Genomic DNA, 25308 nt, shown 5'->3' with positions numbered 1-25308 from the left:
TTTGTGTATGTGTATGTGTATGTGTACGTGTATGTGTACGTGTATGTATGTTTGTGTTCGTGTGTATGTGTATGTGTATGTTTGTGTTTGTGTGTATGTGGATGTGTACGTGTACGTGTACGTGTATGTGTATGTGTGTGTATATTTGTGTTCGTGTGTATGTGTATGTGTGTGTGTGTTACGTGCCAGCTCAAGGCACGAAACAAGAAGGGGAGGCCACGCAGAATTTATGATTATATAATAATAATCAAATATTTATTAAAGGTTTACAAGGTTATATAGTTATCTAATAATTATAGCAAACGTGTGGTGAAGATCAGTGTTATGAAGAGAAACAAAAGATGAGATGTACAGTCAGGTAAATGGTAATATAAACGAACAACGACGACGACGATAATCCACAACCAACGACACTCCAAAACTAACGACAATCCAAAACCAATCTCTATCCAAATACGACGACCAACCCTCCACGACTGCCATCTGATCAGGGCTTTTGTAGCCCAACCAATCATGGGTTACACCTGTCCTACACTTGCTTCCTATTATCTGCTGAGGAAACCGAGACAGAACAGGCATGCAAAATATCCTGGGGCGGGGCCTAGACCCACCAGGGTCGTAACATCCCCCCCCTTAAGACAGAAGCCCACCTAAGTGGGATTCTGCCACCTCCCAAATCCCCCTTCACCTAAACCATTCAATCCCAACCAAACAAACAAACCCAGCACTCCCCCAATCCCACCACCTATCCCACCACCCCGCGGGACAACGCATCTGCCATTACGTTATCCACGCCCCGAATGTGGTTAATCTGCAAATTGTAAGGTTGCAAAAACAACGCCCAACGCATCAGTCGTTGATTCGGAGTTTGTAACGAGTGCAAAAACGTTAACGGATTGTGATCCGAGTATACAACAACGGGATGGGCTCCCCCACCCACATACACATCGAAGTGTTGCAGAGCCCAAATCATAGCCAGCGCTTCTTTTTCGATGGTGGAATAGTTGAACTGGTATCGATTAAACTTTCTTGAGAAGTAACACACCGGACGGTCTATATCCTTCCCGTCCGTTTGCAAAAGCACTGCGCCTGCCCCGACCTGGCTGGCATCCACTTGAAGTTTAAAAGGTCGGTCAAGCTGGGGAGCAGCCAGGACCGGCTCCGTGCTCAGCAACAATTTGGCATTGTCCAATGCCCGTTGACATTCCTCAGTCCACGAAAAATGGACCTTTCCCTTTAACAAATTCGTGAGGGGTGCAACCACTGTTGAAAAATTTGAACAAAACCCCCGATAGTACCCGATCATGCCCAAAAATCGCATCAACTCCTTTTTTGTTGTGGGAGCTGGGAAATGGTCAATGGCCATCACTTTGGCCCGCACCAGCCGTACCTCTCCCTGCCCTACCACCTTCCCCAGATAGACTACGGTAGCCTGCGCAAACTCACATTTAGCTAGATTAATGGTAAGGTTAGCTGCCGAAAACCTTTCAAACAATGCAGAGAGTCTGGATAAATGCACCGGCCACGTGTCACCTACTGTAACAACATCATCCAGATAAACAGCGCAACCCTCAAGCCCCGATATTACATAATTCATGAGGCGTTGGAAACTTGAGGGGGCGTTACGTAACCCAAAGCTCATTACGTTGTACGAGTACAACCCAGACGGAGTGACAAAGGCCGAAATCTCTTGCGCCCGCGGCGTCAAAGGGATCTGATAGTAGCCTTTTAAGAGATCACACTTTGTGACGTATTTGGCGGCACCTACTCGATCTACGCAGTCCTCTATTCGGGGAAGGGGAAAAGAGTCGGGCTTAGTAACCATATTCACTTTGCGATAATCAGTACAGAACCTAAATGTCATATCTGGCTTTGCCACCAGCAAACACGGCGACGCCCAACTAGAATATGAGGGTTTAGCCAGGCCATTGTCAAGTAAATACTGGACCTCGTCTTCTAGAATTTTTTGTTTTACTGGTGGTCCTCGGTAGAACCGCTGCCTAATGGGAGCAGCCTCCCCGACGTCAATGTCATGTGCCATCACGTTCGTGCATGTCGGTACATCAGAAAATAAAGATGCAAATGATGAAATCAGTGATTCCAAATCACCCCTCTGTTCCACAGGCATATGGCCCAACAGGCCATCCAGATTCTTTAACATCTCCGAATTTTTGAGACGTGGTAACAGTAAGCAGTCATCAGGAGCAGCTTCATCCTCCCCCTCAACTCCCACACTCTGAGGAGAGGCGTCCGACACACCCACGAAAAACAACAAACTCTTACAAGCCCGGCCAAAACAACAAACAGCGGTAAGCGCTCTTAACCTGCGCGGGGGTTTGCGTTTGCTCAGTAGGTACTCACCTACTCTCACCACCCAGTTACCACTACACCTGTACCCAATTTTCCCCAGCCTGCACAGCGTGTCTGTTGCAGCGAGAGCCCACAGCTGCAATCACTTCGAAAAAGTGACTTCCCTCCTCCACGGCAACCCAACGAAAACAATAAAAGTTAAATTTTTCACTTACCAATTTCCGCGTGTGTCTCCCCCAATTTGAAATACCCTTCCTGCTGCACCGGCAGTTTTATGCCCGTCAGCATCAAAGGCCAATATCCCGATCTATAAAATCAATACAGCTTCCCCACCACTGTTCCCCAATGAGTGGATGAAAAAGTTGTTTAACCAGATTCCCGGAAAAAAATCTCGGCGAGCCCACACGTGTTACGTGCCAGCTCAAGGCACGAAACAAGAAGGGGAGGCCACGCAGAATTTAGGATAATATAATAATAATCAAATATTTATTAAAGGTTTACAAGGTTATATAGTTATCTAATAATTATAGCAAACGTGTGGTGAAGATCAGTGTTATGAAGAGAAACAAAAGATGAGATGTACAGTCAGGTAAATGGTAATATAAACGAACAACGACGACGACGACGACGATGATAATCCACAACCAACGACACTCCAAAACTAACGACAATCCAAAACCAATCTCTATCCAAATACGACGACCAACCCTCCACGACTGCCATCTGATCAGGGCTTTTGTAGCCCAACCAATCATGGGTTACACCTGTCCTACACCTGCTTCCTATTATCTGCTGAGGAAACCGAGACAGAACAGGCATGCAAAATATCCTGGGGCGGGGCCTAGACCCGCCAGGGTCGTAACAGTGTGTATGTTTGTGTTTGTGTGTATGTGGATGTGTACGTGTACGTGTACGTGTGTGCGTCTTCCCATTAAAAGTAGGACATTTCTACCATCCTATCACCTATATGGTGTGGCCCACTGAGATGACCAAAGTAAGCAACAAATTGACAATGAGAGCTCAAATACAATGAGAGCTCAAATACAATGGTCATGACACGGCCAAGACTGAACAAGAAAAACTTGAGGGCCAACCTGGTCATGGTAAATTTCATGCATCTTGACGATGTTAGGATGTCCATCACACAACTTCAGTGCAGCTATCTCCTTCTGCGTCTGAGACTCCATCCTTCAGATATAAATACAAAAAGTTGTTTATTCAGCTTCTTGTTCGCATCATTCATATCATTCCACTAGTAATCCATTCACTTTTCATAACAGAAATTCATTGTAACTTGAAGTCAGTAAGTAATATGTTACTACGCAACCTCTGAAACTTTAAAAGTTCCATTTGAATGAAGAGCTATTTTTTCTCAGAGGAAGCCACAAAATGGCAACAAAAGAGATATTTTGGGGAATGTTTTTTAACGTTTTGGCAGGTAACCATATAAAAGTGGGATAATGTATAGTCCGCCGGTCAGTAACGGAAAATGATCCCTTCAAGGCATAACAAGTTCTGTTCGTCTTGTCAGGATTCTTTTCCCTATACTGACCGGCGGACTATCCATTATCCCTTATATAACGGACTTCACCTCTTACTGACGATCTTGACCCCGTAGGATTGCCCCGTCTTCTTGTGGGTGCAGCGCCTGCAGATGGAGAAGCTGCCCTCTCCCAGGGCGGCCTCCTTCAGGTCCACCTCATAGTTCAGGTAGAACGGGGAGTCCTGGTCAGAGGAGTGAAAGAGGCGGTCGCACAGGGTTCTACCACATAGACACATGGAACCACACATCTACACAGGGTTCTACCACATAGACACATGGAACCACACATCTACACAGGGTTCTACCACATAGACACATGGAACCACACATCTACACAGGGTTCTACCACATAGACACATGGAACCACACATCTACACAGGGTTCTACCACATAGACACATGGAACCACACATCTACACAGGGTTCTACCACATAGACACATGGAACCACACATCTACACAGGGTTCTACCACATAGACACATGGAACCACACATCTACACAGGGTTCTACCACATAGACACATGGAACCACACATCTACACAGGGTTCTACCACATAGACACATGGAACCACACATCTACACAGGGTTCTACCACATAGACACATGGAACCACACATCTACACAGGGTTCTACCACATAGACACATGGAACCACACATCTACACAGGGTTCTACCACATAGACACATGGAACCACACATCTACACAGGGTTCTACCACATAGACACATGGAACCACACATCTACACGCCTGTTTCAGCAAGAAATGGTCACTGAATCAAAAGGCTTCTAGAAATCAGTCGAGCAAATCAGTCGCTGGCTTGAAATAGCTGTGAGATGAATGAGACACGCATCTCTACACACATCTCTATCTGGTGTATGGTTTTGTTGTAAACAAACAAAAAACACTGGTAATTGGGGAAAAGGTCAGCACCCAATCAGACACTCCCAGAGCCATGGGCTTCCTCCCTGCTCCTGAGACTACTGCAGAGAACGTGACTGCATGGCACAGGAGTCTGAAGGGTTGAGGATGCAGGTTCAGGTGCAGGTGCGCGGCATGGAGGGTAAATGAAAAGGCTGCTGGAGCAAAGGATGCTCAGAGGGATGAATGGAATGGAGACACAAGGTCAGTGCAAGATGGGTGAGTAGGATGAGGGGGAACACAGAAATAAAGAGATGGATGGATGGATGGATGGATGGACGGACGGACGGACGGACGGACGGACGGACGGACAGACAGACAGACAGACAGACAGACAGACAGACAGACAGACAGACAGACAGATAGAAGAGACAACCCAGGCGTGGGTCACCTTCATCATGGCACTGCGGGCCACAGCGGCGGAGCCCGGCCTGTCGGCTCCTCCACACAGCTGGCTGGGGTCATCCATCACCACGTTCCTCTTGAACAGGATGGAGGGAGACATGAACGAGTAGCCCTGGCAACACACACACAAACACACACACGATTATCCAAAGGTTTTCTGGTGTGAATGTGAACTGTATGCACCTCATATAACCCACAGAAGAAATCTACCCAGTGCTTTACAAGTGACAATACCAATGAATGGAACAATAAAAGATCTATATAAAGGATAGAACCGCTGACATATTTCACATGATCTATATAAAGGAAAGAACCGCTGACATATTTCAGCAGCAAAAATTAAGGAAATGGTGCCAGGATCATTATCGCATTATGGCAAATGCGAGAGCCGCTACAAGGCTTTATCGAGAGCACTGCTCCCCAGAGAAAGTATAATCCCTCCCAGTCATCACTTCAAAGTCTCCGACTGTGTGCCTGTGCGGCTGCTGGTAAGCCTCAACCACTTTCCCTCTTCACTGCCAGTCTTTCAACTGCCATGTCCATCAGTGATACCATCTACATCACTATAATGACACCATCAACATCTCCGAGAGGGATAAAGGAAAAATAATGAAAGGATTAAGACTAGAGGATTGATGGTCATAGAGGTGGCCGTGATAATTTTAGCATCTAATGAGAGTGTTCCTTCAGGCTGTATGACATGGGCGCCTGGCCTTCCATTGACCGCGCCGCTGCTCCAAAGGCCTCCGGTGTGTGTTGTGTGTGTGTGTGTGTGTGTGTGTGTGTGGACAAACAGGAGAGTAGTGGGGACACATCTGCTGTCTTCACACATTTGTGTCATCGCCCGCTTCCTACAACGTCCTCCGTTTTCATTTCCTCGCTGCGTCTCGCACTCAACCCGGCGTCTATTTTTGGCTACAGGGAGAGACTCTGAGGCGCTATTAATTCTCCTCTCACTCTCACACACACACACACTCACACACACACACACACTCACACATACACACAGACACAGACACACACACACACAGCTGTGACTAACTACTAGCGAAATGGAAAAGACGCCTGGACGGAAGGATGGAGCATGAAAGCATTCTTAATTGCTAAGCTTCAGCTTGTGATTGCCGTGCTTCACAGATGACATCTTGGTCTCATAATGCGACTTCATTTAGTTTGTGTATGCGCGCACGATAGGGAACTGGGTACACATTCGTTAAATATACGGGCAGGAGAAAGGCGAAGGGCTGAACGACCTGAACGCTGAGGCAATAATCACAGGCATCACACTCACACACAAAAACCTGGCTCTGGCAAATTAAAGGAGAGGTAAGTAAGTAAATAAATACATAGCACCATGGCTAAAAATTCTCACGTTAGGCATGTTTTCTTTTCAATAAAATAAATAAATAAATAATAAAATAAACGAGGACAAAAAGCCAGAGGAGGGGTGAGATGAAGTTGGCAATCAGAGGTTTTTCGCGCGGAGCAGTTGAGAGCAGACACCGTTACGCTAACCTGTCATTTCAAAGCTGCGCACGCTTTAATGGGGGGGGGGGGGGGGCGTTATTGAGGAGGCGGCGGCGGCGGCTGGAACAGCCAGAAGGCAATCACGCGCCCGGTGGCCCATTCAGCCCGCCGACGCCACCGATGCAGACATCAGCTGGCTCAGGAGCTCAAAAGGCTCCTCCAAAAAAACACTCCCTCACTTATTCACCGCTGATGCTCCTCCGCGGCTGGAGAGATGGGTGGCGAGCACAGCTGTAATTACATGCTAGCGCTAGCCACTTGTATGGGGGGGGGGTTCCTAGGCCTCGACTCCAGCTAGGCGGGGGCCCAGATGAGCTGGCCAATTACAGAGCTTGTTCTTCATCAAACGGCAGCAGCAGCAAAACCATCATCATCATCATCACTGTCGTCGTCAGCATCAATCATCATCTCCATCAAAAGGATAAACAGAGATAGATGGTGGGATTTAAAGCCCTGGCCGTCAAACACCTCCATTAGTGGAGAGTGATGGGACCTGCTACAACCGGCTATCTATCTACTATTGCACTCATTGTGCTGCTCTATGGTACTGTGAGGCGAGGAGGTGAAATGAAACCCAGAAATGCACTCCACACACACACACAGACACACACACACACACACACACACACACACACACCTTCTCCCTAGTCTCTTCTCACACACACACACACACACACACACACACACAGACACACACAGAGACACACACACACAGACACACAGGCACACACACACACACACACACACACACACACACACACAGACACACACAGAGACACACACACACAGACACACAGGCACACACACACACACACACACACACACACACACACACACACACACACACACACACACCTGGAAGATGCGGCCACAGTTCTGTGGTAGTGCTGCAGGGGAGTATGTGGGATCCATCTCTGTGAACTCCTCTGCAAAGTTGCTGACATCCAACTCGTCCCGGATCACGGGTGTGAAGGGTGCCGGAACCTTCTTTGCTGCCAGATCTTCCCAATTTATCTTCTATATGTGGGGTTGTACTTAATTAGCAGCGTGCTCATCTTATATAAATAGATTTTGTTACAGGATATACTTCTGCTTTCAGGTCTAAGATCAGTATAGGGTAGCAATGTGGACATGAAAGGGCATGTACTAAAACCTGTACAAATGAATTACATCAATATAATATATAATTATAAAGCAATTTGAAATTAAGATGGAATCAATATTCTTTGCCATCTTATGTCCAATGATAAATGGAATACAGTCTCCCAGGTCTGCATATATGGGCACAAGAGAGCATCTGACATGCAGGACACAGGACACTAGATTGCTAGATGTGAGCAGCTCAGCCATATGAGTAAATACGTGTAAATACTGTACGTGTGTAATTCTGTGAATCACAGAGATCAGCACACCTGGTAAAAGGGGTGGCTCTTCAGGGCCTGGGCCCCCGAGGGCTCCGAGCCGAGCCTCTTCTTTGGGTCTTTGCTGAGGAGCCTCTGGATGATGTCTTTGGCTGGGGGACTCATGTCCTTGGGGAAGGGAGGCTCCTTCTTGAGGATTCGCCTGTTTGAGACGGACACAGAGACACACACTTGAACCCTGAGACACGTGGTGGGAGGAGTGTGGTTGAGGTGTTGTGTAAGTGTGTGTGCCGTGTCTGGAGGGGGGTGTGTGTGTGTGTGCGAGGCTCACTTGGCGATGTCTGAGTGGGAGTTCTCGTCTCCGTCCACCGTGAAAGGAGAGCCTCCCGTCAGCAGCTCATACATCAGCACACCAAGACTCCACCAGTCCACTACCTGCAACACACACACACACACACACACACACACACACACACACACACACACACACACACACACACACATAGTATCTGAAATCCACTGCCTGCAATGCAAATACATGTATTTCATTTCAGACCCTCATGGTCTGAAACACACACACACAAACTAAATCGCAAAACTAAACCAGTCACACATCTTACTACCAATGTGCACACACACACACACACACACACACACACACAGACACACCCACACACAGCTGCTAAGTGGAGCATATTTTGACAGGGTTGTTTATGTGCATGTCTGACCTTGTCGTGACCTGATTCTCCTCCTTCCACAATCTCCGGGGCCATGTACTCGATGGTCCCACACACAGAGTACGTCCGCTCCACCTAGACACAGAGCACACGTGTCAGGCACACACACACACACACACACACACACACACACACACACACACACACACACAGAGACATACGTAGGCACACACACACACACACACAGGCACACACACACAGGCACACATATACACACACACTCACACACACACTCACACACACACACACACACACACACACACACACACACACACACACACACACACACACACACACACATTATTAATTATAGAGCTCCATGTTTTAACCACTACAGTGTGCCCTAGATGACACCAACAGGACAGAGTTTCTGATTCCAGCCAGCCCAGTGCCCGGTGCCCAGCCCATCTCACCTCCATTGCTGACTGGAGAGGTTATGCAGTATACTGTGAAATGGGGCGCAAGCAGAATTATGCTGGGCTGACAGGAAATGCTGGAGGAATTTGTTTTTGGCTGAGCAAATTCCTGAGTCAGTTTTTTAGTTAATAAAAGGCTCAGTCTGCTTTAAAAAAAACGAGAAAAAAAAGACCAAAGCTGAATGCCGTCCAAAACTGGGCCAAGAATGTTCTGATATCTCCTCTCGCTTTTGAGTATGCATACTCACTGCTCTAACATTCACATTCTCTCCCTTCCTAAATACCTCTCACACACACGCACGCACGCTCTCACTCTCTCACACACACACACACACACACACACACACACACACGTGCACACACACACTTACTTCAGCTGGGTGGTCACGAGCAAAAGTAAACACTTCTCCATTAGCAAGGCAATGAGCCTCCTGGTCTGGCTACAACAACTCAAACAGCCTTACCTCGCTCCAAGTACAACAAACAAACCCACATGAGCACACGTCTCGTTTCATCTCGTCTCATCTGGTCTCTATATGACTCTGAGCAGAGCCTGCTTATCTTGCTCCATCACATATGTTCTAATGGACGTCTAAACATTAGCTGATTAATGACAAATACACGCAAGTGCACGTCTGCATACCATTCTCAGGCATACAGGATAAGAGTCCGTATCGGGGTGGGGGAAGTTGTGGACAAACCTGTGGTTTAGGGCTCGGCCTCTCATAAACTAATTCATCATAGTGGGCAGAGGCACTAAGTAATGTTAGCCAAATGAAATGGTAGCCAAAACCAAACAACGGGCTCGTGTCTTACTTACTTCGTGAAATTCTTTGCTGAGACCGAAGTCTGTGAGGACGATGTGGCCCTGGGCGTCCAGGAGGATGTTCTCCAGCTTCAGGTCCCGGTAAACAATCCCCAACTGAGAAAGGGGAAAGATTGAAACGAAAAAGGGAAATATCAGATTTACAGCTTCAAGAGCATCGTTACATTTTTTTGAAAGCTTTTTTCTAGCCAATTCAAATTATTACCAGAAACAGGAAGAATCTTAACATTTGATTGTGGATGATTTTAAAACCATCATTCTTAACCAGGCATGTCTTATATCTGGCCCCTCTACGGTTCTAAGAACACATCTAAAGACTGAAGAGTCCAGGTGAAACTGATGACCCCTGACCTTATGCAGATGCTCCAACGCCAGCACGATCTCGCCGCTGTACAGCGCCACCTCCTGCTCTTTGAAGTGCACCCGCTGGACCAGGTGTGTGAAAAGCTCCCCGCCATTCACATAATCTGCACATCAAAACACATGCGGTGAAGACACCTCTTGCAGCACCCATTCATGCCGTTCAAGTCCATTTTAGTTTACTAGTACCTTATCATTTTTATAATCAACTTTCTTCTGTTGTATATTTTGCATAAACAGTATAACAAAGTTCATAACCAACATGAACAGCTGCCATGAGAGCACTATTTGTGTTATCTGCCTTTAGGACACTCTGGATTTAAGCAGGAAGGGTCAGATGCATTTTTATAAAGAGCAGTTAGAACACAGGCTTGTCAAAACAAGCACAGAGAGAGAAAAAAAGAAGGTACGCCAACCGGTTATGCCCTTAATAGTCTTCCTCTGGCAAACTCACAAACAAAACCCACATTACCACATTGTGTTCAGAAGAAACCCACATTACCACACCGTGTTCAGGAGAAAGCTCTACCCTTCCTGTTCTAAACAGGAGTGTATATTTTCATTATGTGTTTATTTTTTTGTGAATATTTTTATTCTGCCCTTCTATAGTAATAGCACGTTAGTAGCATTATCGTTTTCCTCTGATTACCCAAAAGAGTCATAGCATCCCAAAACCTCAGTTGCAATAACACACCTCAATCACACACAAAAAAAACCCCGAATTGCATACAAACCCCACCCAGCATGCCTAGAATGAAGGATACAGTATCAGAGACACCAGGTCAAAACTGCTGAAAATGCAAACGCTTAAACTCTAAAGGCAGATGTGTACTGCAAGTTCCTACACGCAACAAAGAAGGCATTCATTTGGTAGCCTCACAGAGCACAAGTCCACAGAGTTAAGTGCCATCGAGGGCAGACCGTTGCCTATGATGAAAATATAGCCGTTTGTGTAAATTGTTTTGAGGAAGGCGCTCTGCCACTTCCTGCTTTGAAATCTAACCTATATCTTGGTTTTTAACGTCTGGCAGGAACATCTAATCTCTACACAGTGTGACAGCATACCTGGGACCACAGAGTTATGAAATAAAATGATCCAGTATCATTCATCAGGGCCTTTGGTAATGTCCAACAAAAAGTGAAACAGAAGTACTAATTTATTTTGTGTTTTACAGCATAGTAGTCTACTCACTCAGTTTAGAGCACCGATCAACGCGCTGCTCTTCCATTTGCTATTCTCAAATAACCAAACGTCTCTCTGTGTAGTGACAATGAAGATAGACCTAAAGTGAGAAGGAGTGCAATACCTCCGTCGGGATAATTCTATAAAGTTCTCACAGTTGTTTGCCAACACAGAGACAACTGAAACGAACATATAAGTTGACATTTTACAGTGGGTCTTTCAGTGTACAGTAATGTCGCTCAAATTAGCATCACTAACCACATAAAGCGTTTTTTTACATCAAATACAAATAGAGTCGGTGTAATAAGGGTGTAATAGAGGATGAATTGCCATCATCATATAGGGAGCCGATAGTAATAACTATTCAAAGCAGAAGGCCCGACACATAAAAAGCCTAGTCTTAGTCAGGGGAGGACATTTTTGTAGTCTTCCTCGGCTCATCTTTCTGTAATAATTGGGTTGCAATAACGCTTTATATAGAACTACATATAGTATGTGCCTTTTCACCTGTCCCACAACAGCTTTGCACATTGTTCATACATGCAAATAACGATTCTTCTCCATTCCTCCCTTTGATGTTGCGCCATTTGGGTGCTCGCTGCCCTTTCAAATTACGGCCCTAAATCTCTGATAATAATTGACTAACTTGAGATTAAACATCAACCCCTTTGTATTTATTTGGAAGGACAAATGTACACACTGTAAGGGCAATAAAGCATTTAGCAGGATCATTAATATGCCAGGGGAAAGGCCGCCCTGAGGAGAGGCTGAAGACCGATGGAGAGGGAGAGGGAGAGGCAGAGAGATAACTGAACAAACAGAGGAGAGAGAGGTAACAAGAAGAAAGAGAGCGTGTGTGTGTGCGTGTGTGTGTGTGTGTGTGCGCGCGCGTGTGTACTCAGGATGAGGTGGAGCTTGGTGTCGGTCTGGAAGGCGTAGTAGAGGGTGATGAGGAAGGGCAACTGGCGGTAATGAGGTAACAAGAAGAAGGGGAGAAAGTGTGCGTTTGTGTGCGTGTGTGCCTGCGTGTGTGTGTGTGTGTGCGTGTGCGTGCGTGCGTGTGTGTGTGTGTGAGTGTGTGTGTGTGTGTGTGCGTGCCTGTCTGTGTGCGTGTGTGTACCCAGGATGAGGTGGAGCTTGGTGTCTGTCTGGAAGGCGTAGTGGAGGGTGACGAGGAAGGGCGACTGGCGGATGTGCTCCAGCACGTGGCGCTCGGTGCACGTGTGCTCCGCCGTCTTGGCTTTCTGGATGATGGTGGCCTTCTTCAAGACCTTCATGGCGTACAGCTCTCCGGCGTCGTGGCCGCTTACCTTTCTCACCAGGAACACCTTACCATACGCTACCACAGGAGAAGGTTATGGTTATGGTTATGTAGTTATCAAGCGCTTTTAGCCAAAGTGACATACAAAACATATTTCAAAGAGGGAGAGAAGTACCACAAGGCATAAGTAAACTTGAGAGATTGAGAGAAACTCATTTTCTTTGCAGGCAGTAGAAGCTACATTACCATTAGGCGAAAGCAAAGCAAAAATCCTAGTCTGTCAGAATGGAAGGGGATTCTATAGTGCCCTGGAATATATACCTCATCATTACTGTACATCACTGGGTACTGAGTGGGATAGAGGCATCTTAATATGCAAATCATAAGCCAGAGCTAAAGAAGATGGGCTGAGTGCTAGTGGGGAAAAGAAAAACTGCATATCTTAAGATAGCACTGTGCGGCTAAGAGGCATAAAGCCATTTGAAAATCCTGAACCCCAAATCTGAAATACAGATTTGGCCTAAACCAGCAGAGCAACTAAAGAGTTTAGTACGCCCTACAAAATCAGAATAGGACTCTGTGGGCCTGACCGGCACAATCAGCAAGAACAGAGAGAGTGCCCTGGGCTAAACTCAAACAGAACAGCGCCAACATGTAGGCCAGCACAAGGGAGGATCCAAGAGCGCAGAGCTGTATCAGCCTTGGCCTAGGGAGGGAAGGAGCCGCTCTTCCAGTGCTTAAAGAATGAAGGACGGCTTCCCTGTCCTCCCTCTCACACTATGGCCAGTCTTTAACTACTTCTTCATCTAGTCTGTTCTCCAGCTGAAGATGGTTAGGCTGGCAGTAACAGGAGCCTAGCAACTTCTCTGCCGGTGGGTACTTTTGTAACCCTGTGGCTAATGCCACAAAAGTGTTGCCATAAAGTGCTACCGAATATGGCGTTGTGGATAAGGAGCAAAAGGGATGAACAACAGCGAAACACAATGCAGGGAGTCTACAATGTTCATCAATTATTTACTGTACAGGACAGAAAATACAAAACCCCAAAACTGCACGAAATATACCAGGCCATTCTTGATTATGAAAGAGTATCAATGACCGCAACATCAATGATGCAAAATTATGTAACAGGAAACGGAACGAAAGAGACAATTGTTTGAGGAACTTCAATCTATGAAAAAAGAACCGCTGTTTCACAACATCATAAGTAGATCCTATCCTCTGAATAATGATCAGCAAATGTGCAGTCAGACAATTCACCTTGGATGTTTACTTTGTATAGTATCCAACAATAAAATGTGAGAATACTTGTCTCTACCACCTGTAAGTCATCAAAAGTGAATCAAAGGACACAGGTTGTGAAGCTGCACTGTTATTATGAGGCCCTATTATCATCTTACAAAATATCAGCAGGCCTATCATCACAAAGCAATGGGGTCAAAGCCACACCCTCAGCCTCCAGGGACTGGGCTTGGCTGTCACTCACCTCCAGTGCCGAGGACCTTCAGAAGCTCAAAGTTCTCGATGCCGACTCTCTCCACATGGCCTGTAAGGTTGGCTGCGGGGGTGGCGAGAGGGAGAAACATGAGGGGAGGTGGTGTACAGACAGCGCAGTGCTGTATTTGCCAGAGCAGAGACATACACAGCATCACTCCCTTTTCAAGTACAACAATTTGCTGCGATCACATATAACATCATTACAGAGCATGACCTACTGAGAAGAGGTTACCAAATTTCCTTTCAGCCAACAAGAATGTAGATACGTGACTTTCCCTAACCTGTCAGCTGGCCTAATGTTTTCACTTGTGTGGTCGGCATGGCGACTTTAATTGTTGACAGAACCTTGTGTCATCTCACTCTGAAGCAACATTGTGCAGAAACGGCTGCCGCTTCCTTAAACGCAGCTCACCACAAGCGCATCATGAATGATTCAAGTACATGTATGATTGCCCCAGAGAAAAAGACAACGGTGAGTGAGAGTGCTCCATTATCTCCAAGTTCTTCTGTATCTCCTCTTTCCTCTCCTCTCCGCCTTCAAGGGCACGGATATCATTAGGAGTGCATGCTTGCGAAGCACATCACAAGTCAAGCCTTCAACTTCACTCGAGCACCAATTAGCCCCTTGCATTTATTGTTTAACACCTACGCCTGCACAATTGTTTCCAAGGCAAATTCAGTCCCTAAATTGTTTCAGGCAGGCTCATTAAAAGCTTGAAATGAGTGATGGGAGATTCCCTTAGGTTACCTAGAGCCGGACTAACTAATGTTCTGAATAACAGCATGTTTGTGACAGATAACTTCAGCATGCAGGCTGTTAGTAAAAGACCTTAACACCTAAGAGATTTCGTCAGAGATCAGAACCCACATCCTTTCCCTCTCTCTCTCGTGTCTGATGCTATCCTAACCAAGCACACTTCAGTCAGCACTAATAACAAAGTGAACACACTGTGCATGTGCGTTAGCATGTCTGGGGGGGGCGGGGTGCATTTCTCATGGACAAGAATGCTTTGTCCAAAATAAATGGCTTGTACTTCCTATGAGATTGACTGAGACAAGAAAAAAGCCATCACTGATGCAGAGTGTGCATAAGTGTTCACCTAGTGTGCACGAGGGCATGTTGTGGGCCATGATATGTAAATATATGTGTATAATATGTGTAATGTATAATATGTGTATAATAAATGTATATAATAATTTGTGAGTGCACAGGAGTGAGTAGCAGCCATGCATGTATGCAGCAGAGTGGGTGTTTGAGTGGTGAGAGGCATGCAAGAGTGTGAGAGAGCCGCTTTGTGTTTCTGAGAGAGTGAGTGAGTGTGCGTGCGTGTGAGTCCGCTCGTGAGCGCCAGTGCGAGCACATGTTACCCCATGTGTCAGTGTCCTGGTGCAGCCAATGGAGTGAACACACTCCGGCTGTCAAACCTTCCGGAAGCACACAGACCCAGAGAGAGCTCAGAACGTGCAGCTGTAGTAAACCGAGATCTCAGTCGGACAGCCATATCTGTGTGTGTGTGTGTGTGTGTGTGTGTGTGTGTGTGTGTGTGTGTGTGTGTGTGTGTGTGTGTGTGTGTCTGTGTAAAATCTGATTGCAGAGGAAGCCACTCTTCTCACACACGCTCGCAATCTTTTCCACATCTCTGCCTAATTTTGTCGCATCATCATCATCATCATCATCATCATCATCTCTAAAACACAGACACTCGCACATACACACACTTTGGCAAACAACACGATGCGTATCCATAGCCAGCCACACTCTCCGTAGGTAACTGCTGGGAGTGTGGGATTCGGAGTCAACTTTTGGCTTATGTTGCACAACACCCCGGTCACCCCCTCCAGGGGTCCGGTGGGAAATTAGTGCTTTATTAATAGCACTCGCAGCAAGGCCATTCAGCTTTGCTCCCCTGCTGCGGGACAACACTGCTCGGGCTAGACCTAACAGCAGGATTGGCGGGTGGGAGGTGGTGGGGGTAATATGGCTGTCTCCTCCATCTGCATCATTTGGCATTCTGACTGGTGCCACTGTTAGCTTTGGCAGACTTATGGAATGCTTCATATCACTCGGTGAGAGCGTTTGATTAAGCACATCTGGAAACCTAGAGAGTGCGAGTCACGCGGTTCCAACTGCCGCCTCTTCGTCCTTGTTCTATGTCAGACAGACATAGAAGCCAAACTGGGTCATGTTCCAGCATTGTGATCGCAAATCTTAACAGAACAAACCCTCAGAGGACTGGGACGGGGGGGGGGGGGGGGGGATTAACCAAGAGGGAATGATGGTTCATGTGATACTCACCATAACAACCAACTCCTAGCCTAGAGGTTTATAGGTGCAGGCACAAATAGATAACCTGAGGAACTGTGAATGGTCTTACTGAGCTGAGCTCTATTATCTGCCTATTAGGAACAGGGCAAGAAGAGTGTCAGGTCAGGAATTATTTTTGCACATTGTGATGCAACCTGACCATATCACCCAACATCTCAGGAAGGGCATTTCTGCTTTTGTAAGTACACAGTCATTACAACTCTGCACTTCCTTGGCATTTATTATTCACAGACTACTGAAGAGTCAAATTAATGTCTGACCATGCTCTGTGTCGATTACAGCCCATTTGATTAAGGCCAAGAGTTGCACTGCTGTGCAAATGAATCACACCAGCTCAGGTTTTCAGGTAATTTTATATTATACATGCCAGCCTTTGCAGACAAACTGGACCATAGAAATGCAACAAACTGAACAATCGGGAAGGCAACATTACACATAATAGAGGTTATCTTAAGTGCTGGAGGAACAAAAGAGAAAGCAATCACCATGAGCAATGTCTTATAACACTCCTCCAGGTAACACAGCCAAAGGCTGACGTTCCAAAAATAACATGAAGCATCTATTCTGACAGTGTGCTGACACTGCTGTAGCGGAAAGATTTAGTTTTGAATACCCTACTTGTGAGAACCAATACTTTTGCAGGAATGTCTTCCTCCTGCCAAAAACCTCCATGCATATGTATCTAATCAATCAATACTGTAACCTGATTGCAACAGGCCAATTGGAACTGGCCGAAACTAATGCTTGCTGGCAGAAGACACCATCAACGACTAGTTAGAAAAGCACCTATTTGTATGATTTACGCCGCAGTCAACTCAGCCGAACAGTTTCAGATTTACTTGCTTGTTAAATTCTAGTCCATTTGGCACCTAATGCAAGTTACCATTAAGCTTAGCAAGTTTTAGCATAGCAACTTGTCTACCATTGACATTGCCTGAAGCTGTCAAATCAGATGACCGGAGTTCGTCGTCTTTGACATGTTCATATATCATCTAGTTTCCAGAAACACGTACGCTTATAAAAACCCGCTGACTTTGAGTTTAGAGTCCCATAGTGTGCCATTGTTGGACTTGATATTTCACGTTGCACTAGTATCAACCGTGCCAAGGAGTTCTCTATCAATATACAGGATTGCTAGCATTGCTAATGAAACCTTTTCCTCAAAGGCAATGCCACTTATTCTCAGACCACACGCACCAAAAGCAAAAAGAAATATCATAGATCTATACGACATGACACTTACTATTTTTCAGCTCGTGTTTCACAGTAAACAGGTCACCTTCTTGCGATGATCCTTCCACCGAAGTAGACGGCATCTTAACGTTACACGAAAGGCTTACGGTATAGGTTCTTCACTGGGTTAATAAACACAGAACTATAAACACAGAGCAGATGGCACACTGTCGACCGTACTACCTACAGTTAAAATAATTAAGGCCGAAAGCGGCCAGATATCGTGCAAAACACTTGCATACTAAGCCAGAAGCCTTGTCGTTACTATCACTACATGAATTCCTTACAACCAAGCCCTCACTGAACGATTATTGGAGTTGCTAGGCGAATTCTTTCGAAATGGTTGGCTAACTGGACTGTCATTTACTTAACACTCCTCCTAAAATGTAGTGTCCTGTGTTACTTCTTCTTTCTCATTGGTGTGAAAACTGAGGAGCGCCATGTATTCCCGCCTACCTTGATATGATCAACCACGCCCACATTCTGTACTGCAGTTGAAGGCCAACTTGACAAGTAGAAAAAAATGTTAATAAGTGGTTCCAGGCTCTTGCACGTCTTCCACTATAGCTGGACAAGAGCAGATGTGAGAAAAAAACTTCCACCTAAAAGCATTCAGGACTAGTAAACAAAAACAAAGTGAGATCTGTTTCCCTTCTCCTGTAAAAATGCTGTAGCTGATATATCAGGACCTAAAACACATTGCCCAGTGTGCATAACTGTCCTCTGAGTGGAGCAGACATAGTAAGACATTATCAGTGGCACCCTGTAATTTGTATGTTTTTGAACACAGGCAAATACCCTCGTCTGTCTGTTCTATACTTTTAAGCAGTAGCACATAACAAACAGAATTCCACACATATATATATATAAGCTTTATTACAGGCTCAAGGCCCACATGGTAAAAAACAATACATACAAACAATACATTACATAGAAATATACAAGGAAAGAAGGGCTAAAAAAGGCACCAATGCCAGTGTTCACATATCTTATATATTCAACAATCAACTAAGCTACGAATAATACAATCAGTATAACTACTACTTCAGCATAGGCTTACGTATTTGTGATCTACATAAGAAATAGGCAGTTACAGTAAATTCCATTTCAATGCAATATGTTAATTACCTCAAAACTAGATTGTATTAGACTAATAGTGTCCTATGTTGAAGAACAAATGCATGGAGTTCAATTATTTCCTTCCATTATATCCTTTCAACAGTTTTAAGCTCGATCAGTATTTGAAGATCATTTCTCGAACTAAATGTTCACTTCTCATGGCTTTTGACCTGAATTTTTAAGTGACCCACCTAAGAGACATTTAGGCCTATGGTCAAACCACAATGACCCTTACAACTTCTTTTAATTAAGCCATTCGATTCCATTTTGTACCAATAGATGGTAATAGTGCTCAAAAAACCAAGAAACTCCCCAAAAAGGAAGTGGACGCTATTTGGGTTGCCAGATTAGTTTACTAATTACGTTTTCTACATGTAGCCTATAATGCAAGTTAAATAATTCAATAAACGTGTTTAAAGTATTGTATTTGCTAGTGTTGTTTGCTGTATTGACTATATCATAACTTATATACACATGAAGTTAGATGTATGCGATACGTTTTTAGATAGATTTGTATTTGGCTGGTTAATGATTTTTCTGTCGTTTTGGGCTTTTGTTTTCCACTGCCTGGCCACCAGTCGTTTGGAGTGTCTCGGGAGCAGTCCACTCCTCACTTCCTAGTTAGCTAAGAAAGTTAACGCTAGCGTAAAGCCGCATAGCCACGGTGTGTAGAAAGGGCGACATATTCTCCTTACGGCACGGGACGCGTTTTGTATCGACAGGTTTATTAGCTGAGTGATTTTACGCGCAAGATAGAGAATCATCTATGCGCTGTCTTTTCAGAGTATCAATGTTCTAGGAGCTGCCGCAGCAAGTTCTTAGCTAGCAAGGTTGCTAAAGCTAGCTAAAAGTTACCGTTTTGTTCGCTGATTTGTGCTGTCTGAGTGACAGGATTTTGTTAGCTTCAATTTACTCAGTAATTTAATAAAAAGCATGATTCGTTTAAACAAAGCGAAGTGACAGGCGATGACTTAATACTGATAGCTAGCCACTTCCTGACAAACAGGCTAACGCTCGCTAGCTGACTTTTGGAACTCAAGTCCTACGCCTAGGTGATTCATTGGTAAGTCAACTTGCTAGCCAACGTTAGTTTGCTTGTGTTAACTGGGTATATATGAAGAGATATTCCCTTGCCTTAGCAAGTTAATTAAGAGCAGTTCTCATCAGTTGACCACAGCCCACTAATGTTAATATTGTCATGTTTCGCGTTAGACGTGTCCGACCATTCATTAATAATAACCAAACTGTTAGCAATGCAGAATCCAAGAACCTGTATAAAGTTAGCTGAATTGTCAAGTCAACGTCAGATGCAATTTGTTAGCTTACTCAGTGTAGTTTATAGCATAACGTAATTCTTAGGAGAATGGTTCTAGGTTAAATTATTTTTTCTATTTGAGGTTTGACAGGGCACCACTATACAAGATCTACAAATGGCGAAGAAGACATACGATCTGCTGTTCAAACTCCTCCTAATTGGGGACTCCGCGGTCGGAAAGACTTCTGTGCTGTTCCGTTTCTCCGACGACGCTTTTAATACAACCTTCATCTCCACAATAGGTAATGTGTCTATTGATATAATTTAACATTTTTAATCTGGCCTTCCATCATAATTCTGTGTGATAATCATCAACTTCTGACAGGTTTTTATCGGCCAGGGTTTTTTTTTTTTTTACAGTTTTTAAATGGCTCAATATTGTCATTTCTTTCAGGAATTGATTTCAAGATAAAAACTGTCGAAATGCAGGGAAAGAAGATCAAGCTCCAGATATGGTAAGTGGTAAAGAAATGTAAACTAGCTTAGTAATTGAATCCTCCTTTATGTCACTACATCTTGTAAAATGAATGTGTATGATCAGTATACTATGAATCTCAACACTCCTTGATGATGTGTTTTTGGTTCTCAATGTTGAATAGCTGGTCTCAACATTATGGATGTGCCTCAGTGTCTCGGCTGTACATTAATGTTAGTTGCTGTTACGTCCAGGGACACTGCAGGACAAGAGAGATTTCACACCATCACAACATCCTACTACAGAGGAGCCATGGGGATCATGCTGGTCTATGATATTACCAACACCAAAAGCTTTGAGAGCATCAGCAAGTGGTTGCGAAATATAGATGAGGTGAGTCGCTCTTCTTTAGAATTGGCATTGAAAGTATCATGTCCACAGGACCGCTTTCTTCCACAGAAACATTCAGTAGGTCTGTTGGTATACAGCATTACATTTCGATGCTCTAGCATTGGGTTACCTTAACGATGCTACTCTGCCCTAACAGCATGCCAGTGAGGAGGTGGAGAGGATGCTGCTGGGGAATAAGTGTGACATGGATGACAAGCGTGTGGTGCCCACTGCAAAGGGAGAACAGGTAATGGCATAAATCCAGTGCTGCTTCAGGTCTTTATGTGGCCGCAAAACACAGGTCTGTACATGGAGCTCTTTCGTGGTGAAGACGCATTGAAAAGTATCGCAACTCATCGCTGCATTTTGATACATCTCACCGTTGATCTGGTTTCACTCTTTAGCACACCTTCAAAATGTCAGTGACATTTTCACACAGAAAGCAAATTCAACTTTTGAAGCTGCAAGGTTGGGTGTTCAAGGTGAAGGTGCCATTTGAGCACGGTTGGCTTATCTGCAGAGCTGTGTTATGCACCAAATGATTTTGACCCCAAACCTTCTTCTTATTGTGCTCACTAGTTTATCATAACATTGCACTTCTAAGTCTGCAGGCTTCCACATTATTGTTTGGGGGGAGGTGGGCAGAGATGGGTGGTCTAAGGTCAGGGTTACTTGGTGTGGGTTAAACACATATGCGCTTCTCAAAGTATTTCTCTAAAGTAGTCCTTAAAGTAACGCTATGCAACAATTTGACACTTTTTGAGGTAAGGTTTTTTAGGCAACTAGCTTTGTTACCATCCTCAAATTCATTTTGATAGCATTTGGTCATGTGAAGGACAGATAAACCCCTGTGTCTTTCCCGCTAGCCATCCAGGATATGCCCTATGCTGTTCTGTGTTCCGGGCTGGAACACCCTGCTAAAATGGAAGAAAAGCTTTCACAGCATGACATTGCCAGCTATACTGCCAAAAGACCCCAGTTAGTGTGTTGGCAAGCTTCTATCAGTGTCAACTGGGCTGTTGGTGGTATTTGCAAGGTTTTTGCACGCATTTTAGAGCATATCTCTAGAGCAGAGACAATTGTATTGTTATGGCGCTATATAAATAAAATTGAATTGAATTGGATTTTTAGATAGTTAGCTTGCTAGTTTTGGAACAGAACTCCTTATTGCTGCTTTAAATCTGTAGCAGAACTGTCGTTCAGATTGGTTTTATTGATTTTGTTGTAAGGAGCAGTCTTTAATGTTCCTTTGTTATTCCCTCTCCCTTCAGATTGCTGCTGAGCATGGCATCAGGTTTTTTGAGACTAGCGCAAAATCCAACGTTAACATCGAGAAGGCCTTCCTCTGTCTGGCAGAGGATATCCTGAGTAAGGTGAGTGGGGAGCACTCCGCTGTGTAGCTCTAGCACTAGAAGGCAGTTCCTGTCCTAGTGTGCATTCGTGTTTTGCCCCAAAAAGTATTTGTTGTGGATTCATAAAGACTTGCAAAAGATGAGTCAGATGGTGTCACAATAAAGGCTGTGTTTTGGCAACCACCATCATTTATTTTAATGCCTGGGATGGGATCTTGTTTTGCATTGGGACCTGAACTGAAGCAGGTGAACACCCTCAGGTTGCAATTAATGGATGGCATCGTAAACTCTCTAAGCTTTTATAGTTTAACCCTTTATGTTGGTGTTACTTCAAAGTGACACTTAACTCCAAAACTGGCCTAAACTCAAATCAAAGAGTTTTTTTGCCATGGCCATATAGTTCTGTGAGAAAATTCTGAATTGGTTAGATGATGTTAAAGCCAACTATGGAAGCAAATTAATATCAGCAACCTTTCCCACAGACCCCAGGGAAAGAGCCAGCTGCAGAGCACGTGGACATCAGTAGTGGGAACGGGGGAGCAGGATGGAAGAAGTGCTGCTGATGACCTTTAACCCCTCAACTTTCACCTCTCTTCTCTCCTACTTCTCTTAAGTCTTCCTATCATGTATCATAGTATTAAAACCACCTTTTGCATATAGAGGATATCAATTTACCCCATAAATGGCATCTCAGTGTTGAAAAAAAAAAATATAAGAATATCTGAAATATAAAATAGAAGTATTTCGAATGTTGTCTTCTGTTGCACACATGGCCTTTATCTCCTTCGTATTTGTTTGTTTGTTTGTTTTTTTGTTTGTTTTTGATGATTGTACAAATCTATGAACTGGCTCTTTGCTGGATGGCTCAGGGGGAAAGGGGCGTTCAGATATGAGTCTGACCATCCTAACCCTCTGCATATTTAGAAAAACTGACCCTTTCTGTGACTGTTCTGTTGGACTGATGGTACACTGCAGTGATTGCTCATAGCATGGTTGTCATTGCTATTCTCTAGTCTCTCACCCCTGTGCCTGACACGCTACTTACTCATGGACATGTATGATGACGGAGTCATGTTAAACCATGCAGTCGTAGCACACATTGTATTTAGCACACAACTGCCTTGAGTACCCTACTGCCTAACTACGGCCGACCAGGAACCCACAACAACGGGTGCCTGAGGAAATAACAGCGTGTCCTTAATTTTGGCTGAATTGTCAGACTCCGCTGAAAATAGTAGCTTAGTCTGAGATTTTGTCTTACCATGTTGGTTGCGAAAGATTCCTGCCATGGTTTGGTTTATAGTTTTCATGAGTCAGCTTCACTGACCGGTCCTTCCTCATTCTGCATTTCTAGTGTCTAGTGTGGCTGGGTGTTTTTTTCTCTCCAGTATGCTGTTACAAGTCTTGCACGGATTCAGTTTTGTGTGTGTGTGTGTGTGTGTGCAATCTAAAACTAAAGGGAATTCAGAAATGTATCATATCAACTTGATTTTGTTGTGTTGTGTCCTTATCTTTTTACAGGTGCACATATTGTCAACTATGCAAATTATCACTAACTGTCGTTTATTGATTTGTTCATTCGTTTCTTTTTCAGTTTCATTGTGTTGCATGGAGGTGGTGATTTTTCTTCTGGTGTGAGTGTAGGGAAACTTATTTTTGAGCACTTTTCACTTTTTTTGTGTGGAAACATTCTGGAATGAAATGGATGAAATCAGCCAAAAAAAAAGAAGTTGTTTTTCATTCAAGAACTAACCTTTTCATAACAAGTGTGATTGCTATTAATCTCTGTACGAATGGTCTTGTTTACAACACCCAGACGCACTTTGTACTATACTGTATAACTAGGGGCCCGCCCAGCAGATTTGGAACAAGTCTGAACAGGCTTCACTTGTCTGCTTGTAGGGGAGGATGCTTCTGAAATGAACGGCAATAAACGTGACGTGAATGTGTTTTAAAGTCGCTGTTGAGTGTTTTAAAGTGTACCCCTCCGAAGTGTTACATTCATGACAACGTGTAAGAGACTTCAAACACAGGCGCTACTCTCTAGGGCAGGTCCAATTACATTCACAGGATGAAACTGACCCCTCATTGCCAGTTTCATACATCTGTATGTTTAAAAGGTGCATGGTTATAGATTGCATTGCATATAGATGCAGTTCACATTGATGCCTGTTTAAGAGGTGGTAATCAGATGTGTTTACACGCAGATGTACACGACTAAAAACATTAGGTAAAAACATCCACATCCTTCCTGTTCATTAGTGTTGCCATTATATCTCAGCACAGGCTGGGGTTTAGTACATGAGAGGGTAGTTCTCATTTATTTTCTATTTTAACTCATTTAAAGACACAATGCCCATTTACAACCTAAGCAACGGGCAGAGATGTGGTGACAGTGAATTTATAGTCCATACAGTGAGTTGAACTTGACATAGCAATAGACACTAACTGACAGGCATGCATTTTGTGCCAAATGTACAAAACTCCTGGATTATTTTTCGGTATCTTTGTAAATCAAGTCTTGTGACTAGCCATTTAATTGCATGCCTTCAAAACCTTAAATACATCTTTGTGTGTATTTCTCACACGGATGGAATGCAGTGCATCTTGATTTTCCTGATCCAACACCATCCCATTCAGCTGCCGTCCTCACTTTTATGTGAGCCATAAACTACTTTGTCTTGACCAGACGACGACCAAGTACATACACGTTTATTAAGGGATTATGCACACGGCAGTCAGGTTTTTAAACAAAGCCCTACAGAAAACTACCAAAGAGAATCTCATTCTTTATAGCCTTTGTGTGAATTTAG

General features: G+C 44.4%; 2 protein-coding genes across 2 annotated transcripts in view; one reads left to right on the top strand and one right to left on the bottom strand.

Annotated features, from left to right (window-relative positions):
- rps6ka5 (ribosomal protein S6 kinase, polypeptide 5) overlaps nucleotides 1-18221 on the bottom strand; it is a 28021-nt gene extending 9800 nt beyond the window's left edge. Inside the window, exons 1-12 of the mRNA XM_012825016.3 lie at nucleotides 17915-18221; nucleotides 14335-14406; nucleotides 12708-12926; nucleotides 10396-10511; nucleotides 10039-10140; nucleotides 8794-8877; nucleotides 8397-8500; nucleotides 8117-8267; nucleotides 7560-7721; nucleotides 5164-5289; nucleotides 3902-4035; nucleotides 3405-3498 (exon numbers count right to left, since the gene is read on the bottom strand). Coding sequence (XP_012680470.2) covers nucleotides 3405-3498; nucleotides 3902-4035; nucleotides 5164-5289; nucleotides 7560-7721; nucleotides 8117-8267; nucleotides 8397-8500; nucleotides 8794-8877; nucleotides 10039-10140; nucleotides 10396-10511; nucleotides 12708-12926; nucleotides 14335-14406; nucleotides 17915-17987 — 1437 coding nt within the window. The 5' untranslated portion in view covers nucleotides 17988-18221. The remainder of the gene's footprint in view (nucleotides 1-3404; nucleotides 3499-3901; nucleotides 4036-5163; nucleotides 5290-7559; nucleotides 7722-8116; nucleotides 8268-8396; nucleotides 8501-8793; nucleotides 8878-10038; nucleotides 10141-10395; nucleotides 10512-12707; nucleotides 12927-14334; nucleotides 14407-17914) is intronic.
- A 1367-nt stretch (nucleotides 18222-19588) lies between these two features.
- LOC105898015 (ras-related protein Rab-10-like) lies at nucleotides 19589-24451 on the top strand. Its single transcript, XM_012825018.3, has 7 exons — nucleotides 19589-20086; nucleotides 20421-20580; nucleotides 20733-20793; nucleotides 21008-21146; nucleotides 21301-21390; nucleotides 22415-22516; nucleotides 22978-24451. Exons 2-7 carry the CDS (start codon nucleotides 20454-20456, stop codon nucleotides 23056-23058), a joined length of 600 nt encoding a protein of 199 aa, XP_012680472.1. The 5' UTR covers nucleotides 19589-20086; nucleotides 20421-20453; the 3' UTR covers nucleotides 23059-24451.
- Nucleotides 24452-25308: the final 857 nt, after the last annotated feature.

This window comes from Clupea harengus, chromosome 14 (assembly GCF_900700415.2).
Source record: "Clupea harengus chromosome 14, Ch_v2.0.2, whole genome shotgun sequence".
Taxonomy (NCBI): Eukaryota; Metazoa; Chordata; class Actinopteri; order Clupeiformes; family Clupeidae; genus Clupea; species Clupea harengus.
This window is presented reverse-complemented; position numbering and strand designations above follow the sequence as displayed.

What these genes read in the sequence shown, in the direction of transcription:
- LOC105898015 (XM_012825018.3), top strand. Translation starts at nt 20,454, where the DNA reads ATGGCGAAGAAGACATACGATCTGCTGTTCAAACTCCTCCTAATTGGG. An exon ending in AAGATCAAGCTCCAGATATG is followed by an intron (nt 20,794 to 21,007) that starts GTAAGTGGTAAA and finishes TGTTACGTCCAG; the next exon opens with GGACACTGCAGGACAAGAGA. An exon ending in CAGAGGATATCCTGAGTAAG is followed by an intron (nt 22,517 to 22,977) that starts GTGAGTGGGGAG and finishes CCTTTCCCACAG; the next exon opens with ACCCCAGGGAAAGAGCCAGC.